Here is a 19,086-nt window from a genome sequence, read left to right as displayed (position 1 = left end):
GAGCTCTGCAGGGAAGGACTGAGGTGCATTGGCAGTGCTGTGGGTCAGAAATGGAATAGCAGAAGGTGCCGCTGGGCAGGAATGAGGTGCATTTACAGTGCCATCTGGAAGACCTCTGCACTGTCCCTGCTTGCACTGTCTCTCATGGACACTCAAATTACAGCAATTGAGTAAAACAAATGTAATTAACCAACCGAGTGGCACTCTTACGTGTACGACAGTGCATTACAGAGATGAGACATAATCATAATTCTGTCCGGAGGGAGATCATTGGCAGTCAGAGGAGGGGCAGGGAACGGTATAAATGTAGGGAGTCGTCGGGGGCCGGGGAGGATTGCAGTCACTGCTGCGGCACTGTCTGAGATCCTGAGTCGTCAGAGTCTGAACGCTGTATGGGACGAGGGGGAAGGAGAGTTCTGGAAGAAGTGATACATTAAAGGTAAGGAAATAAAATACACGGCTATTTCTGCAGCTTCCACCTTGCTTTCCTGTCTTTGGGAGAAGTTACTTTTAGTCTCATTTCTTAATCTGTCAGTATTCGCAATCTAATAATATAAACATTCATTTAGGCTAATTTGATGAAATATGGAGAGAAAGATGAAATGTGTGTGTGAGACAGAGAGAGACAGAAAGAGTGAACAGGAAGCGTCAGAGAAACACCAGGCAGAGAGGAAGATAAAAAGTGAGACAAAGCATTTGGCATGGAAGAAAATTTCCACCAGAAAAAAAACTACAATAAAGAAAAGCACTGAGGGACTTTCACCCGATCCCTTAATTTCAGCCCATAAATCAGGCCTTTGGGACAATAAGTTGCTGCTGTTTGGTGACTGATTCCTTATAAATTATTGCTCATCATTTCTGTAAGCGCCTACGAGACGCACGCAGCGCTGCACAGATACACAGAAGAGACAGTCCCTTCTCCGTAGAGCTTACAGTTTTGTCAGGACACACACGCAGGGCAAACAAGAAGCTACAGGAAATTTATTTATTATAGAAAAGCGACTAAAATCTATGAGGTCCATACTTAGCGGTGCGGCCAGCGGGAAGTTACCTGAGTAAAGTTACAGCGGCATTGACTGGTGAGCCTGCCGCTGAATGTACCCGCCTGAAGTTACCCAGGTAAAATTATTGGGGTAGTTTTAGGGCAGAAGTTTCTTCCACCATTATTACCCGTCAAGGTTTCTCCAGGTAACGCTGAATTGTGGTGCTACCTGGATAAATTTAAGTCTGGTAAAACCCTGGTTGTCCACTAGGTGGCAATAGAACCCTGCTCTGGTAGGTAGGTGATAGCTGGTGGGACAGACCATTTTCTGCAGCACCTCCCCTCGAGGATGGTCTCTATTGGTTCAGTTGCTTGTCCAGAAAGGGGGTTGGAGCCATGTATGGAGTGGTCAGTTGATTTTCATGCACTTCAAAGCAGATTACATTCAGGTACTGTATGTTTAGATTTTGAGGAGGCAGGAGCTGTTTTGGGTTCCTGTGTGTGTTGTCTTGTTTGGGGATGTGCTCAGTTCCAGTGCACCTCTTGCCTGGTAGGGACTATTCCTTCCTGTGAGTAATAAGGATTTTTGGAAGAAGTTTGTATTTTTCCAGTTTTGGTTGTGCCTTGGTAGAATCCTATTCCTGCTGGTGAGGCCATCCCTGTAACGTAAGGAGGGAGAAGACCTGTACATACCTTCCGTGCCGGTATCCAGTAAAGGACCTTTTCCTCTTAAGAGATCAACTGCAGAAGGAGTCCGGGAGTTGAAGATTCAAGATAAATTGGATCTCCACCCCTGGGGAACGTTGGACACAAGGCTGGACTCTGTTGAGCTGCAGGTACAATGGGGCTGATGTTCCACCACGGAACAGCTAGTTAAGTTAGCCAGATGTAGCTATCTAACTTCACGGGGATATTCAGTGGCACGGCAGCGCCTCTGAATGTACCTGGCTATCTTAAAGTTAGCCTTAGTCAACCCTACGGAGCGACCAGAGTTTGTTGGATTGGTTAAGTGGCTATCTCTGAAAACCAGAGATATGCGGCTGACTCTGGCCTGCCACAAAATGCCTCCCACCCATTATGTAGAGCAAGGAACCAGGTAGAGAGCCTCAGAGAGAGGGGAGGGGGAAAAATAGAAAAGCGCAGAAACACAGCAGGAAAGACACATAGGAGGGGGGAGGGGAGAGAGAAGAGAGATTCATAGGAGAAGAAAGAAGAGCTGACCCACTCACACAGGGGAGAGATATACATGGAGGAAGGGGAGAGAGAGAAGAGTGGAGATAGGGAGGGGAAAGAAGAGCAGAGACACTCATGGAAGGGATATACAGGGAAGGAGGGAGGGAGAGGAGAGAGACAGGGAGGGAGGTGGGAAGCAGAGCAGACAGAAACCCAAAGCGTGGATAGAGAACAGAGGCAAAAAAAAGGAGAGAGATGAAAGAAGAATGTAGAGAGGCACACTGGATACAAGGAAGAGAGAAGAGTATAGAAGCAGAGGGAGGAGAGAGAACAGCACAGAGACACTCAAGGGAGAGGGCAGAGATAAAAGTGGGGGACAAACAAGGAGGGAGAGAAGAGAGAGACGAGCAGAGGGAAAAAGAGAGGGACACAGGAGAGAAAGGAGGGAGCAGGGCTGGCTTTAGGGGAGGGCAAGCAGGGTAACTGCATGGGGGTCGAGCACTGCAAGGGGCCCCCTGGGTGGAGACGAGTGATGTCACTGAGCTTCAAGGCGCCCGGCGCTGGCTGAGCCCAGGCCTTCGTGTCAGCCCTGGCACCGTCCCCCTCATGTGCACCTGCACAGTGCCGCACATCTCTAGAAGCGCCGTAAAAATGATAGGTAGCAGCAGTATCACTAGCCCTGGAAGAAGGGAAAAAAGCAGAGATGCATGGAAGGAGCTGAGAAGAGAAAAGCAGAGACACAAAGGGGAGAGACATGCAAGGAAGGGGGAGCGAAGGGGAGAGACACAGGGACGGATATGCACGCACAATATAAAATCGGCAGTATGTGTGTACATATGAGTGCAACTTTATATGGATAATGCATGTGCGCTCAAATACTGCCTCTACTGCGGGATTTTGGTAGGCTCGTGCGCCGACGCAAATACCTATTTCCTCATTTCAATCCCTCTTCACCCCGGTAGAGGACAGGACTTCCTAACGCCCCTAGGTAGATAGCCTCCCTTTTACCCTATTAGCCCCGACCCTTCAAACCCCACTGGCTAGCCTTGATTTTTTTTAATTTTAAAACTTACACACCATCCATAGCAGAAGTAAAGTGACGCAGTAAGGGAGCCTGGTGTGCGTGTAAATATTTACATGTGTGTGTACTTCAGGTTACAGGCGTGGAATGCCCGTGGCCCGCCCATGCCCACCCAGACTCCACCCATGCCCGGCCCCAATTTGTGCGTGTGCGGGCGCTTCTTCAAATCCACGCGGCATGCACTGGCCCGAGATACCCGCCTGACTCCCAGCATTGGCGCCCATAGGGCTTTTAAAATCCGCCTGATAAAGAGGCACGTGAGAAAGGTCATAAAAATGCCCTCTGAGGAAGTTGCTAACGCGGAAATGTCCCAAGGCATTGCCCTGCACAGAGCATGGAAAAGATGGGGGGGGGGGGGAGGGAGGCAGGTATCTTGGAAAAAGATGGCCACCAGAGAGCATCTGGAGCAGGCAGCAGCTGAAAGAGGAGGAAAAGGCACCACAGAGAATTTCTCACCACCTTCCGAAGATCTTCATCCTCCACCGAGACTCATCGGGACCTATGTTAACTTTTAAAAATTAAGCACTGCTTATGAAGATTTCTGGTCTTTTTTTCTTGTACAACAGGTGACGCCCACTGATGACCAGCAATGACCTCAGTAATTCCAGTGAGAAATTCCCCAGCCATGATCCTGGCCAGGCTGGCGGTCCTGCTGATGATACCCTTGCCCATCAGCCCAGTCGACGCCTCAGGCTGCACACTGAGAGGTCTAGAGGAAGCAGGTTTCAGACAGGATGGGGACATCCTGATTGGTGGGATATTCCCAGTGACCGCTGACTGGAAAATGCCTGAATGGCCTTCAGTTGAGCAGCCTGTCTTCTGCCAAACGTAAGACTTATTACTTCTTTACCGCATATCCTCTTTGCAGGATGGTCAAATCCCCAACATAATACTGCCCTAGTGTTCTGGCTGCTTTTTGATGTCTAATGGTCATCCAGGTCCCAGTATCAGTCTGTAAAGTGTTTTCTCCACTCCCAATTTATCAACTGAACAGCAGAACAGAGACTTTTATTTGCTTCAGAGGACCCTCAGGAATCCAACCCAAAGATTCTATCACGACAAATAGTTCCACTAGCAAAATGTTCTTATCTATTTCAGCTTAGCTAATCATACCACATTTCAGAAAACTAATCATCTTCCACAGTTCTCCTTCTTTTTTGGATTTCCTTCCAGGTTCAATGTTAGGACCTATGGATGGGTTCAAGCCATGGTCTTCGCCATCAATGAGATTAACCAAGACCAGGCCATCCTTCCCAACATCTCCTTGGGCTTCCTGATCTATGATAGTTGCTACTCCCTCAGAAGGGCTCTAGAAGGCACTTCCCGGATTGTGAATGGGCAGAACAAGCCCATCCTGAACTACCAGTGCCAGAGACAGGCTCTTCTGTCAGCTGTCATTGGTGAATCCCGATCTACCATCTCCATTTCCTTGGCGAGATTGTTAGGGCTTTACAGATATCCTCAGGTAAGAGTCCATTTTCAAATCAGAAATATATCTTTTAGAGGAATATAGTGTACCTACCATATACTGCAAGAAGAACCAGCAAAATCCTTACAAGAGTTTTTAGGTTGCTAATGTCCAAATATAATGGACTCGTTGGCTCAACAAAGCAGCCATTTTGAGAAGTTTGGAGAATGATGCCAATTTAGGTGTTATTTTATTGGGTTTGTTCTCAGAGTTGAGTAACTGCTTCTGCTTTTCCAGGTCAGCTTTTTTTCCTCTAGTCCTCTCCTGAATGATAAGATCCAGTTTCCATCCTTTTTCCGCACCATCCCGAGTGATGATATCCAGGTCCATGGGCTTGCCCAGCTGGTGGCACACTTTGGCTGGACATGGGTGGGATTGGTGTCTAGCGAGGATGACTATGGGGAATATGGATCACAGCTGTTGAAAAAGGAGCTACAGGCAATTGGAGCATGTGTTGCTTTTCATGAGACATTCCCAGTGGTACCAGTGAGAGAGAAAATCTACCACATCACTGAGACAGTCAAGAGATCCTCTGCCAATGTCATCTTCGTCTTTTCTTCTGGTCACAACATGCTACCAGTGATGGAGAATTTTGCCAAGCATCACATCACTGGGAAGGTGTGGATTGCTACAGAGGGATGGTCAACTTCCCCCGTTATTTCCACCAAGGAACTTTCTTACACGTTAAGTGGCACCATTGGCTTAACAGTCCATGAAGGTGACATACATGGCTTCAGGGACTTCCTGCGCAACTTACGTCCTTTCTCTTCTCCCAGTGACATATTTATTAAGTCATTCTGGGAAGAGACCTTCAGGTGTCAGTTGCAAAATTATGAAAATCCTCCAACCCAAGCTACTAGCAAATTCAATACCACTAGAGACTTGTGCACCGGGAGTGAAAAACTAGAAGAGTTTAAAAGCCAAACTTCCATAGAGGACGATAATAGGATCAGTTACAATGTCTACAATGCAATTTATTCTGTGGCACATGCTTTACAGAGCATGAAATCCTGTGTGCCAGGGGAAGGACCCTTCACCAACAAAAGATGTGCAGATATCCAGGATTTCAAACCATGGCAGGTAAGAAGCAAAATAGTTTTCCATAATGCATTAATTTGTTCGATGAGGATAAAAGTGCGTGTAATGTACCACAACACGCAACCTTGTAGCCACACTGAGAGCTGGCTTTCTTCAGGGGTATGTTTAGGTTGGGGGGAGGCAAAGTATATGTGTAGATGGCATTTTCATATCTCCATTCATACTTTTCAAGTAAATCTATTCGCAATTTTGAAGCACTATTTCTGCTAATATTTGTTTTTTGAGAGCTGGTGAAACAACTGTGAATAAAATGTAAGCGTCGAAAGCAGAAGGGTAAAAAATAGCCCCCTTGGAGGGTAAGTTTCAAAGGATATCTGTGGATAATACAATGTTTTACGTGTTGTGCGGATAGTAGTGGACCCTTGAGCCGGCCTGACGGAGAGAGAGTATGATGGAAGAAGGAGTCTCCATGGAGAGAGTACAGGCCAGGAGGCGGATACCGGTAAGCGAAGTGAAGCTCTTCACCCTGGAAGCCCGAATCCCCCCGGGAGGAGCCCTTGAGGATCCGAGGCGCTGGGACTTAGGCAGTGGACGAAGATGACTTCACCCTGGAAGTCAGAGGCTCCCCCCAGGAGGAGCCTGTAGGAGCCCGGACCGCTGGGACTTAGGCAAGCAGCACTCTGATGAGACGATCCGAGGTCAAGGCAGGCGGCTGGCGAGCAGAATCGGAAACAGGCAGAGGTCAGCACCGGGGAAGCAAGCCGGGAGGAACGGGAAGGTCCGGGACTGGAACCGAAGCAGAACCTGGAACTGGAACTGAAGACAGGATCCGAACCTGGAACTGGAACTGAAGACAGGATCCGAACCTGACGCTGGAGCTGAAGGCAGGGTCCGAAGCTGGAGCTGGAAACAGGGTCCGAAGCTGGAGCTGAAGACAGGGTCCGAAGAGAATGGACAACGTCCGCAGCACACTGCAACAGGGAACCAAGTACCCTAGTTGCAAGGCACTGACTGAAGGCAGACGCCGGCTTTAAATACCAGCCGGCGTCTGACGTCAGAAAAGAGGCGGCCCGTGGTCTGGCGGGAAACGGCCCTTAACTTGCCACTCCTCGCGCGCGCGCCTAGCAGGGGAGGGGCAATGCTCCGAGACTCGGCGGCGTCTCCCTCGTGGGGACGCCGCCGACCAGGCTGTGCGGGTCCGCCGGAACGCGGCGGCTGCTGCTCAACTCCAGGCCCGAGGAGCGGCGCACCAGCTGGCGGCCCCCGGACCCGTGGACGGCAAGGTAAGGTCCCGGTTGCCAGCGCAGCGACTGGGACCACAACATTACGCGCAGACTTAGCCTTTCACCATCTTGCTCGCCTGATATGCAGAAAAATGAATGCGCGTATGCCACATTCACGTATAAGTTTACCCAGACTGAGCAGAGGGGTTCTTGGGGGCATAGTTGGCGGGGGATGGTTGGACTTATGGACTTATGCGTGTATTCTGCAAAATTACACCGAATATGCATAAATTTTCATGAAAAGGCTTTTGCCAGCGTTGTAGAAACTTGAACTTCTGAGAGATAGTTTTGCTGGATTAATTTTTCAAGGTGGATTTATGTGCGTAAGACTGCTCTGAAAATAGGTGTAACTTCTGTACATACTTGTCAACATTTTTTATGTGCGATGTTACAAAACTCCCCCTTTCTTGTTCTACCTGCCCATCTCCTGCTCTCTCTTGAACTGCCAAGTTTGTCAATGGTCAGAAATAGCAGATCTATTAGTTCATGCCAGCAGAGAGACTCTTTTGTGTATTGCTCACTTTTATTTTCACAAATAGTTGTAGTCTAAAGAGGAAACCTGCACATTCATACTGAGGTCTTTAAAGTGTAAGCTGGAAGCAGATAAAGTTACCCAGATAATTTTAAACTGACATTCTGTGGAACTTACCTGGATAAGATTTCCATTGACTGCACCCAGATAAAGTTGCCCAGACAAAATTTAGCTAGGGAATGGAGTGAACTCCAAAAGTTAGCTGGACAAATCCTTTAAATATCAACCTCACTGAAATCCTTTATGGATTTTTAAAAAATGTCTTCCAGCTGCTGCACTACATGAAGAAGGTGCACTTCTGGAACAAGCTGGGGGAGGAGATGTACTATGACAGTGCTGGCAACCCCCCTGCCGTGTATGACATCATCAACTGGAACCTGAAGCCTGATGGTGCCATCCGCTACGTCAAGGTGGGAAGCTTTGATTCCAGAGCATCCAGAGGGCAGGAGCTATCGATAAATATCAGCGCCATCTGGTGGAACACACAACATGCGGAGGTACCTGCTCATATAAAGAAATGGTGGGGTTGACCTAATGGCTGAGTAGCATAGAGATTTGAGTTTGATTTTCAAGCCTGGATTCTGCTTCTTGATTTGGCCAGGGCTGGAGAATGCTGTGGAGGCAGCTTTCCCAACCCTTGAGAGGAAGACACCCAAGCCATCACTCAACATGTTGGGGAAGGAGCCCGTCACCTCTAGTTACACCTAGTAGCAAGGCCCAGGGTGCACACGGTGTGGATAATGTTGCGCCCTGTGGACCTTGGCCAAGGACTGTTCCTACAATGGCTGGGCTAGAGGGAGGAGTTGTAAAACGAGAGGTAAACTCTTGGATAATTGTAAATGAAGGCTCATAGTATCAAAGAACTTGTAAAAGCTGATCTCAATTGAGCTAGGAGCCAAAAGAAGCAGTAGGAAACTGCTAACCAAAAAATAAAAGACCGAAAATAATTTATGCCTTAAAATACATCATTGCTGATTGTTAATTTGTGTCAGTGTTGATAATATTGCTTAATATGAGCCATTTCCCACTCAGCATCAGGTTCTTATCAGCAATCAAGGGCCTTGAAACGAAAGGATTGTTAACTTTATCTCGGGCACTAATAACCAACCTACCATGGGATATTGTGATGCAATTTTAAATTTAATTATCCATCAGTTCTTGGCCTGCCCAGATGATCTGAAAACTTGGTATGATCCCTGGCTCACATCTACACCCAGATCATTCCAGTCAAGTCTATAGAAGCCTCAGTGAGGACCCCTCCCATTGGATAACTGGAGCGTCTTGGTTGGGCCAGTACCTTTCATCTATTAGAGATGGTATACTATGATGTGTGCTTGAAGTCACGAGATATTAATGTGGCCAGTAGATACAAATCGCAAATAAAAGCTTCAATCAATTTTTATTCCACAATAAGTTCAGGATCCCATAATGCTTAAATATAATCACTTGAACTACATTTAAAATATTTAGTTACAATTCGAAAGGACCTTTCCTTCTTTCCCTCTTCAGATCCCACGCTCTGTGTGCAGTGAGAGCTGCCCATCTGGATACTGGAAGGCAGTACAGAAAGGACAACCCCTCTGTTGCTTTGACTGCCTCCTGTGTGCTGAAGGGGAGATTTCCAACATGACAGGTAACAACATGGCATGGTGGGGGGGGGGGGGGGGCATACTTCATGTAAAAAATGAAGAATATTTACAAATATATGGCTATAGGAAGTGCATGAAGATGAGAGCAGATGAGTGGCTGATACCCTCAATGTAATATAAAAGTTTCTAGAACATTAAATACTTTGGATCAGAGCTTTCATAGACTTGTGAATCAGTTCACTAAATGATGGACTCAACTCAGGCAAGAATTCTAATGTATTTTAATCACCCCTTTCAATATGGAAAATTACTTGTTTCCCCATGGAATTTTTCCTTTTGAAAGATAAATTCATTATCTTAGTAGTACATAGATTTTTTTTAGTTTCTATAATAAATTTGATTCCTCTTCTAGATTCCACAGTTTGTTGGCCATGTCCAGTTGATCATTGGCCCAACTGGCAAAGATGTGAATGCGAGCCAAAGAGAATAGAATTCCTCACCTATCGGGAACTGCTAGGGGGCACACTCACCGCTGTTGCCTGTTTCTTCTCCATCACCACGACTGCTGTATTTCACATCTTCATCAAGTATCATGATACGCCCATTGTCAAAGCTAATAACCGGGAGCTCTCTTTCCTTCTTCTTGGAGCTCTATTTATGAGTTTTCTTTGTTCTTTTCTCTTCATTGGAGAACCTTGGCCAACAACCTGCTTGATACGCCAATCTGCCTTTGGCATCATCTTTGCCCTTTGTGTTTCTTGTGTTTTGGCTAAGACCATCATGGTGGTCATCGCCTTCAATGCCACCAAACCCAACAGTAACTTGAGAGGTTGGCTAGGACCCCAGGTGCCCATTGTGATAGTTTCTGCTTCCACACTTGTTCAGATTCTCATCTGTGCCACCTGGCTGCTGCTATGTCCTCCCTTCCCAGAGAAAAACATGAAACTGATCACTGACACTATCATATGGCAATGCAATGAATGTTCAGATGTTGCTTTCTGGTGCATGCTGGGATACATGGGGTGCTTGGCATGTGTCAGTTTTGTGGTGGCCTTCCTTGCACGCAAGTTGCCCGACAGCTTCAATGAGGCCAAATGGATCACGTTTAGCATGCTCGTGTTCCTGAGCATCTGGCTTTCCTTCATCCCAAGTTATCTGAGCACCCAGGGGAAGTACACGGTCGCTGTGGAAGTCTTTGGGATAATCTCTTCCAGTGCAGGGATTCTCATTTGTATTTTTTTCCCCAAGTGTTACATCATGGTATTGAGACCTGAAATGAACACCAGGGAACAGCTCTTAGGGAAAGGGACCAAGAATAAGAAAGTAAAGTCCATTTAGAAACTACTATGGAATACTCGGTTGACAATATAGTGAATTGTATTTTTGAGTAATTAACGTCTATACTGAAATTACTAACCGGCCTTTCAAGTAGTTTCTAAGTTGGGCCACAATTTGGTCTATCCAAGGACTACTGGATTGAGTACATCTGTGAGCTCTTTTCCTTACTGGATAATAACTCATTCCTGTGGGCTTTTTTATAAGTACTTTACCTGTGATGGAGAAAGAATTACAGAGGCAAACGGAGGAAGGGAGGGAGGGAGTAAGCGAAAGATGAAAGAACTCAGGAGAGGTGGAAAGTGAGAGAGGGTGAGAAGAAAAGTGGAGGAAACCTACTGAGGTGAAAGAACAGCTTCACCTCTGATGACAGTAATTGCTTCCAGCCCAGTACTGGCACATTTCAGGACTCCCTGTATTCATTCCAATATAACTATTCAGTGTGCAGATGCAGCTTAGATAAAAGAAATCATTGCTCTGTGAATGTACTCTGCTGTGTACACTGAAAACACTTTACAAATTAAAACAATAATTTAACAAAAACTAAAATGTACAATAAAATGTAGTTTTATATGAAGGAATCACAGGCTCTTTCAATACACTTCTGGAACTTCTACCTTGGTTTATAGTGTACTCGATCAGAGCTTTCGTAGACTTGTGAATCACTTGTGGACTCAACTCTCATGCAGGAAAGAATTCTAATGTATTTTAATTACCCCTTTCAATACAGAAAAGTATTTGTTACCCCATGGAATTTTTCCTTTCGAAAGATAAATTCATTATCATAGTAGTACAGAGATTTTTTTTTAGCTTCTGTAATAAATTTGATTCCTCTTCTAGATTCCATAGTTTGTTGGCCATGTCCAGTTGACCATTGGCCCAATCGGAGCAGAAGTGAATGTGCTCCAAAGAAAATAGAATGCCTCACCTATCAGGAACTCCTAGGGGGCGCTCTCGCCTCTGCTGCCTGTTTCTGCACCCTCCCCACAGGCTCTTTCCGTACTCTTCCGGCACCTCTACCTTGGTTTATAGGGTACTGGAGTGCCTCATCTGTGGCTGGTGTCCATTTGTGGCCTTAGAAGATGTCATATTGTCTTGGAGTGTGTGTGCATTTGAAAATGCACTGGTTTTGTGTGTGTGTTGTGTGTGTGTGTGTGTGTTTTTCTGTTTGTGTGTGTATGCTCTGTGTATATTTGATAGTATGAAATCACTTGTGCCTGCACTTTTTTTTGTCTGGGAGAAAAGGTTTTGCAAGAGGTTCAGGAAATACTGCCCTACGGCAGGCCTCAGCCTTTGCTAATAAGGCTCTCTTTTTAAGAAACTTTCTCCAAGCAAATGAAAAACCCTTGAATTAGAACTGAGTCCAGCAGTGACAGCATGCTAATGAAATTAGACACAATTCTACATCTCTCCAGAGGGAATTTTCTGGCAGGATGGTGATGGTGGTGGTAGGGTGTTTAAATGGAGAAAGGGAATAAATACAAAAGTGAAGCTGGGGGGTGGGGGTGCAGGCAGCATTGCTTCAGGTTATTGGGTGTTACACCGAAAGGATCCAACTCATCCAGCCCCTTAACGGAGCATCTCCAAGAGATGAGCAGGACAGCGAGAACAGCTGAGGAACTCAATAGTGACCTTTTTTTTTTTTGGGATGTAATCCATTTTGAAAAAGGAGTTCCAAAGCTTGGGCATATGTGCCGCATTCCAGGTTAATATTCCCAGACATAAAAATCATATCGCTGAGGTAGTTAGAAGCGCTTCTCCTACTTCTCAAAGCCCCTTTGGAGATTCTGGCACGGCCGCGACACTGCCCCTCCTTACAAGGCCCCTGCCTGTGATCCTGGCAGTGCCGCCGCGCTCCTCCTCCTAATCGGACCCCACTAGCTGTGCTGCAGATTCTAGCGAGGCCTCTGCACTTCTTCTCGGGGCGACATTACTGGCAGCACTATGGTGCCCTTCGGGTAGCAGCATCCATGACCGAGGCCATATTGGCCATGGGAACACTTAGGGGTGGATTTTCAAAGGGTTACGCGCGTATATTATGCGAGTAACCCCTAAAACCCGCTCCTGCGCGCTCCGAGCCTATTTTGCATAGGCTCAGCGACGCGTGCGAATGTCCCGGGGCTTGAAAAAAGGAGCGGGGAGTGGGCACTCCAGGGCGGGGCATGGGCATGGCCAGAGGGCTCCGAAAGCCCTCTAGGCTGGGGATTGTGTACCGGCACTCGGCAAGCGCGCGCAACCTACGCCTGGCCAGAGGCAGGCGCAATTTATTTAACAAAGGTAAGGGGGGGGGGTTTAGATAGGGCTGGGGGGCAGGTTAGGTAGGGGAAGTGAGTGGAAGGTGGGGGGGGGGGGGGGGGGGGGGGCGGAAGGAAAGTTCCCTCCAAGGCCGCTCTGATTTCGGAGCGGCCTCGGAGGGAACGGGGAAAGTCATGGGGGCTCCCCTAGGGCTCGGCGCGCGCAAGGTGCACAAGTGTGCACCTCCTTGCACACGCTGACCCCGGATTTTATAACATGCACGCACCTGCACGCGCATGTTATAAAATCGGGCATAGATTTGTGCATGCCGGGTTGCGCGCACAAATCTACGCTCGTGCGTAGATTCGAAAATCTGACCCTATGGCTCTGGTACCCGAAGACCTACCAATGGGCACTTCTGCACTCAGTTGGCTTGGTGAGTGATGATGTGGCCATTGGGTTTGCTTCTGTAGTAGCCCATGGTACCACCCTACTTTATGTTACCTTAACACATTCCATTCCTCCTGTCTGTTACATGACATCGGAAAGAGCACATGGAGACAATACCCAGCCAGAGCACATAGATCTTATTATTACACACTTTATGCGTGACAAATATAAGCACCACATTCGTTTTTGGCATCACGAACAGTGTCAAATTCCTATTTCACTGAGTGCACTTTTTAAAAGGAAACTTAGAGTTTTAGAAGACATTTCCTTGGGCCCGACACGGTGGTAAGAGCTGCCATGGAGAGGACCTGCGTTCAATTTCCAGACCAGGTTTCTGCTACTGAGCCTGGATGGAGCCAGGGCTGCTGCAGAGGAGGCTTTCACAGCCCATAGTGAGGAGATTGATAACAGTCAACTAGTGGTCGGACTTAGGGCCCATGATTAAAGGGTTTCCAGACCCAGTCGTGGTGTGTGACTTCCTCAGCTGAGGCTCGTCACTGTAATAACTGAGCTAGGAAAGCTGGAACGGAGACAATAAAATAAGGGGAAAACTCTGGATTTTTGCAAATGAAGGCTCATCATAGCACTGTAGCCCTAAGGGAGGCCGGCTCCAATTGAACTGGAAGCCCAGTGACCAGAAGGAAATTGCTGGGCCATAAACCCCCCCATGATTGTATTCTCTTTCTACCCCTTCAGGTCCTATGGTCTATGGGCAGTGAGAACTGCCCCTCCAGATACAGGAAGGTGGCTAAAAAGAGGCAGACACTCTTCCGCCTGACTCCCTTCCATGTGCAGACGGGGAGATTTCCAGTTTAACAGATTATGTAGCCCACAGAACTGTTGCCATTCCATGGTGAACTTCCATGTCAAGGAGGTCTAAATACAGAGAAACACAAGACTATCTAAACTTGAGAATCTGGAAGGCAAGTATTCAGGATTCTTAACAAGAAAGTCTAAATGGGCTCCACCGGACTCATGAGTGAAGGCTCTGCACTCACTCTGGCACCTGAAAAGGCCACATGCTAATTTTCACCTGGCAATATCAGGAGATGAACCTTCTAGCTCCATAATGGAGACTCTACCACTTAAGCAAGAGGAACAGCATCCCTAAATGAGCTAAGAGGTTAACTCTAAAATGATGAGTGGGGTGGAATGTAACAAACAAAAAAAGGGCGGTTATTTACCCTTTCAAATAATACTAAAACAAAGGTGACGCGGTGGGAGGAAAAGACGGCATTTGTGGTATAGACGTGTGCTTGAGAGCTCCGTGGTTGTTTTTTTTTTGTTCTCATTTGAGCGACGGTGAAGGATAAAGGGGCAGTGAAGGGGAAGGCTGCTGGCCCCCTCGGGACCCCAGCTCCGTCAGACACACCACAAAACTTTCACACACCTTGCCTGTTCCTGCATCGGCAGGGGGTTGGGGCAGCTAGTCACAGGGTATGTGGAGACGAGGAGTCGCCTTATTTCCTATCCTAGTCAGAGGTAAAAAAAAAATTTTAAAAAATGGAGCCCAAGCTGAATTAGGAATTGGGAAGCCAAGAAAAAGATCCTCTCGCTTCAACGTCTAAACAAAAATTCACATTGATTCCAGGCGTAACCTGCCCTCGAGCTGCCAGGAACCCACTAATGCACCAAATCAGATCTGGGGCAAAGTGGTGTGCTCCACTGCTTCTTCCCAACGGGTCCTTACTACTAGGGCCAGACGCCGGTTACTAATGGCCATGTATGATTAAGGTTACACCTGGCCATAAATGTATCAAATTCTTCATATGGACTGCTAATATAATGACTATAGAGTAGATCAGAACTCGTGTGCATTGGCAGAGCAATTACTGGGGGCCCAGTGTTGAAACACCAAGAAGTGCCACAGGACATTGGTAAACTGTGTATGTATGTGGGGTCTCAGAGCAGGGAGTGCTGCAGGGCAGGACTGAGGTGCAGTGGCAGTGCTGTGGGTGTGTGCATCTCAGAAATGGAATAGCTAAAGGTGCCGCCGGGCAGGAATGAGGTGCATCTGGAAGACCTCTGCACTGTCCCTGCTTGCACTGTCTCTCATGGACACTCAGAGTACAGCAATTGAGTGAAACTAATGTCGTTAAAGAACTCAGTGACACTCTTGCTTGTACGACAGTGCATTACAGAGATGAGAGATAATCATAATTCTGTCCGGAGGGAGATCATTGGCAGTCAGAGGAGGGGCAGGGAACGGTATAAATGTAGGGAGTCGTCAGGGGCCGGGGGGGATTGCAGTCACTGCTGCGGCACTGTCTGAGATCCTGAGTCGTCAGAGTCTGAACGCTGTATGGGGCGAGGGGGAAGGAGAGTTCTGGAAGAAGTGATACATTAAAGGTAAGGAAATAAAATACACGGCTATTTCTGCAGCTTCCACCTTGCTTTCCTATCTTTGGGAGACGTTACTTTTACTCTCATTTCTTAATCTGTCAGTATTCGCAATCTAATGATATAAACATTCATTTCGGCTAATTTGATGAATATGGAGAGAAAGATGAAATGTGTGTGTGAGACAGAGAGAGGCAGAAAGAGTGAACAGGAAGCGTCAGAGAAAAACCAGGCAGAGAGGAAAATAAAAAGTGAGACAAAGCGTTTGGCATGGAAGAAAATTTCCACCAGAAAAAAAAACCTACAATAAAGAAAAGCACTGAGGGACTTTCACCCGATCCCTTAATTTCAGCCCATAAACCAGGCCTTTGGGATAATAAGTTGCTGCTGTTTGGTGACTGATTCCTTATAAATTATTGCTCATCATTTCTGTAAGCGCCTACGAGACGCACGCAGCGCTGCACAGATACACAGAAGAGACAGTCCCTTCTCCGTAGAGCTTACAGTCTTGTCAGGACACACACCTACAGGGCAAAGAAGAAGGAACAGGAAATTTATTTAGTATAGAAAAGCGACTAAAATCTACGAGGTCCATACTTAGCGGTGTGGCCAGCGGGAAGTTACCTGAGTAAAGTTACAGGGGCATTGACTGGTGAGCCTGCCCCTGAATGTTACCCGCCTGATGTTATCCAGGTAAAACTATTGGGGTAGATTTAGGGCGGCGGTTTCCCAAAGCAGACTGTCCGAGCTAAATTTATCCAAGTAGTGCTGAATTGTGACGCCACCCGGATAAATTTAGGGAATGTCCCTGGGAACACTCTCCGCCTTCTCTTATTTTATCCGGCTAAATTTTACCCGGCAACATTTTGGTGATTTTGCTAGGTGGGCGGGGAGGTGGGGGGAGGGGAGGGGATTAGTGGGAAGATCTGGCTTGCAGGCCCGAAAGGATTAAAAAAAAAAAAATTAGTTTTGTTTGCCATTTAATTGTCTATAGTTTCAGTATGGCCGGTCAGGTTTAAAAGTTAATCCAAGGAGGTGCAAGCAGATAGCTTTAGCCGAGTATATTCAATGGGAGACTTGTCCTGCTGAATATACGTGACAAGTTATGCGGCTAACTTTGGCTGGATTAAGCTCTGCTCCCTGGCTTACTTCATATGCACGTCTGCCTGTCTCTGACCAGCGCTGCGTCCAACCGCTACGAGCTATTTATTTATTTATTAACGCACTTACATATAGCATTGTCTGAAATTCTAAGGGGTTCATAATAAAATGAATAAAAATATGGACAGCAAAAAAAAATTAGTTTTGGGGACATAAAAATAACCATGCAATAAGAAACAAATGTAAACAATAGTCATGAAATGCACTAATATCTGCCATAACACTGACATCAATATTAGAGAGAAAATAACTCTTAAAGAGAAGAATCCTCAGCTCCCTTTTAAAGGTCTTGAAACAGGACGCTCTTCTTAGAGAGGCACAGAGGAGGAGCTGCAGGGTGGGCTTCAGCTCTTTAAAAACGTCTCCTTTCCCCAACCAAGGAGGCACAGGATTACAGCAGCAATAGTGGAGAAATAAGAGGCCCCATGGACCCTGCCTGTCTAGCTTGCATGCGTGTGTATGTGTGTGTGTGTGTGTGTGATTTGGAGTTTGCCTGGGATTGGTGTGTGTGTGTGTGTGTGTGAATGGGAGCCTGCCTGGGATGGAGGGATGGATGGGTGTGAGTGTGTGTGTATGTGAGTGCATGCATGCATGGGAGTCTGCCTGTTATTGGGGTGTGTGAAGGTATGTGAATGGGAGCCTGCTTGGGCGAATGGGTGATAATGGGAGCATGCTTGGGTGGTGTGGGTGTGAATGGGAGCCTGCCTGGTGGAAATGAGTTTGAATGGGAGTCTGCCTGGGTTGTGTGTGTGTGTATGTTTGTGTGAAAGAATGGGGATACAGTTGGATCCCAACCTGTCAGCAAATGAAATGAAGAGGAGGACCCAAGGCTGCTGGCGGATTTCAACCATAGAAAACTGGAGATGCCTGGGCGTGTCTGAGAGAGAGCGTGTGTGTGTGTGTGCAAGTGTGTGCAAGAGGGAGCATGTGTGTGTGTGTGTGTTTGTGTGTATGAGCATATCTTTATGTGTCTGTGTGTGTGTGTGTGTGTGTGTGAGGGAGCATGTGTGTGTGTGTATGAGCATATCTTTATGTGTGTGTGTGTGTGTGTGTGTGAGGGAGCATGTGTATGTGTGGGGGCATACACTACAAAGGTTCTGTGCATCCAGAGCAGCTTTGACAGAAGCTCTCCGGGAGCGGGTAGGTGCTGATGATTCTTTGACTACAGGAAGTGGAGGGAAGGGTCAGGCAGGTTGGGGTGTGGTGGGGTTGTAATTTAGATTGTTGAAGGGGGGAAGGGCCTGGCCTCACCGGTTTTTGTTTGAACAAAGGGTTTGTTGGGGGGTGCACAACGGCTCCATTATGTTTAAAGATGTGCGGTGGGAAATACAAGACCCGATTGGGCAACTTATATATATGCTAAATCTATGTAAATCTATGTTAAATCTGTGTAAATCTATGCTATGGATTCCGCTGCTACTATGTAAACCGGTGTGATAACACTAGTTGAATATTGGTATAGAAAAACAAACAAATAAATAAATAAAATATATTAGGTGGGGGAGTCCAAAAGTTGGGCCGAAGGTCCCTTTAAATTAAAAACATTTTTGGAGGCAAAAGCGTTACTTACCCGGATATCTTTTGTTTTTAAATTATCCGGCTAAATGTAGCCGGATAACTTTAAGCAAGTACTGTATATTCAGTGCTACGTTTATCCCACTGAATATATGGGCCAAGTTATCCGGCTAACTTTAGCCGGATAACTTGTCCTCTAAACGGCCTACTGAATATTGGCCTCGGTATGTTTTTACTTTTATGATTATGTATTTATTATATTTCTTGATTTTTCTGTTTTTTCATTGTTGCATTGCATAGAGAATCTGACTTCTTGCTATTTCCAGTTCAATTTTTGTCTGCAAGTTTGTACTTCTACTTTATGGTTGCTCTGTTCTGTATTTGATGAGGGTCAGGGTCTGTATATGTTCTGCATGTATGAATGAGGTGAGATATTCTGCTAATAGGAAGTGTATTAGTGTTTTACGGTTTTTGGAGGGTCAAGCCCACACCCAGCGCATGTTACAATAGGCCTAATGCCATACGGGTTCCAAGAGTCTTTTTTTGCAGGGATTTCTGGTTGGCATCACAGAAATGCATGCAAATATAATGTAAGTGCTATTATTACCTCAGAATTCTGTGCTTTGATATTTTTCATGTAAAATTTTATTATAAATGTATAACTCTTACCTGTGTGTGTGTGTGTGTGTGGAGAGGACCAGGGAGGAGGGGAGGAAGGGTGTGCTGCGGAAAGCTATAAGGTTTGACTAAGGCACCTAATACGCTTGTACCAGTCATGGATTCTGGCACAGGGGATGAAGATCTGGAGGTTGGGGGGGGGGGGGGGGGGGGGGGTGCAGTTGTTTTTTAAAAATTATATTGCTGGAGGAAACTGGGCTTTTTTTTTTTGGTCAGTCGGTGGGAA

General features: G+C 46.6%; 1 protein-coding gene across 2 annotated transcripts; it reads left to right on the top strand.

Annotated features, from left to right (window-relative positions):
* Positions 1-333: 333 nt before the first annotated feature.
* On the top strand, positions 334-11,054 carry LOC115078879 (extracellular calcium-sensing receptor-like). 2 transcript variants are annotated; one of them, XM_029581949.1, is made up of 8 exons: positions 334-439; positions 1,614-1,818; positions 3,803-4,064; positions 4,410-4,701; positions 4,942-5,784; positions 7,827-8,054; positions 9,067-9,190; positions 9,559-11,054. In XM_029581949.1, the coding sequence occupies exons 3-8, from the start codon at positions 3,826-3,828 to the stop codon at positions 10,482-10,484; spliced, it is 2,652 nt and encodes an 883-aa protein (XP_029437809.1). In that variant the 5' UTR covers positions 334-439; positions 1,614-1,818; positions 3,803-3,825; the 3' UTR covers positions 10,485-11,054. The 2 variants fall into 2 exon arrangements, with proteins under 2 accessions (XP_029437809.1, XP_029437810.1); XM_029581950.1 differs by having other exon boundaries at positions 1,594-1,818.
* The last annotated feature ends 8,032 nt before the right edge of the window (positions 11,055-19,086 follow it).

This window comes from Rhinatrema bivittatum, chromosome 16 (assembly GCF_901001135.1).
Source record: "Rhinatrema bivittatum chromosome 16, aRhiBiv1.1, whole genome shotgun sequence".
Taxonomy (NCBI): Eukaryota; Metazoa; Chordata; class Amphibia; order Gymnophiona; family Rhinatrematidae; genus Rhinatrema; species Rhinatrema bivittatum.
This window is presented reverse-complemented; position numbering and strand designations above follow the sequence as displayed.

Excerpts from the sequence above, each read along its gene's own strand:
- LOC115078879 (XM_029581949.1), top strand. The coding sequence starts at position 3,826 with ATGACCTCAGTAATTCCAGTGAGAAATTCCCCAGCCATGATCCTGGCC. Across the intron at positions 5,785-7,826 it reads AGGATTTCAAACCATGGCAG|CTGCTGCACTACATGAAGAA; the intron begins GTAAGAAGCAAA and ends AATGTCTTCCAG. Across the intron at positions 8,055-9,066 it reads GGAACACACAACATGCGGAG|ATCCCACGCTCTGTGTGCAG; the intron begins GTACCTGCTCAT and ends TTCCCTCTTCAG.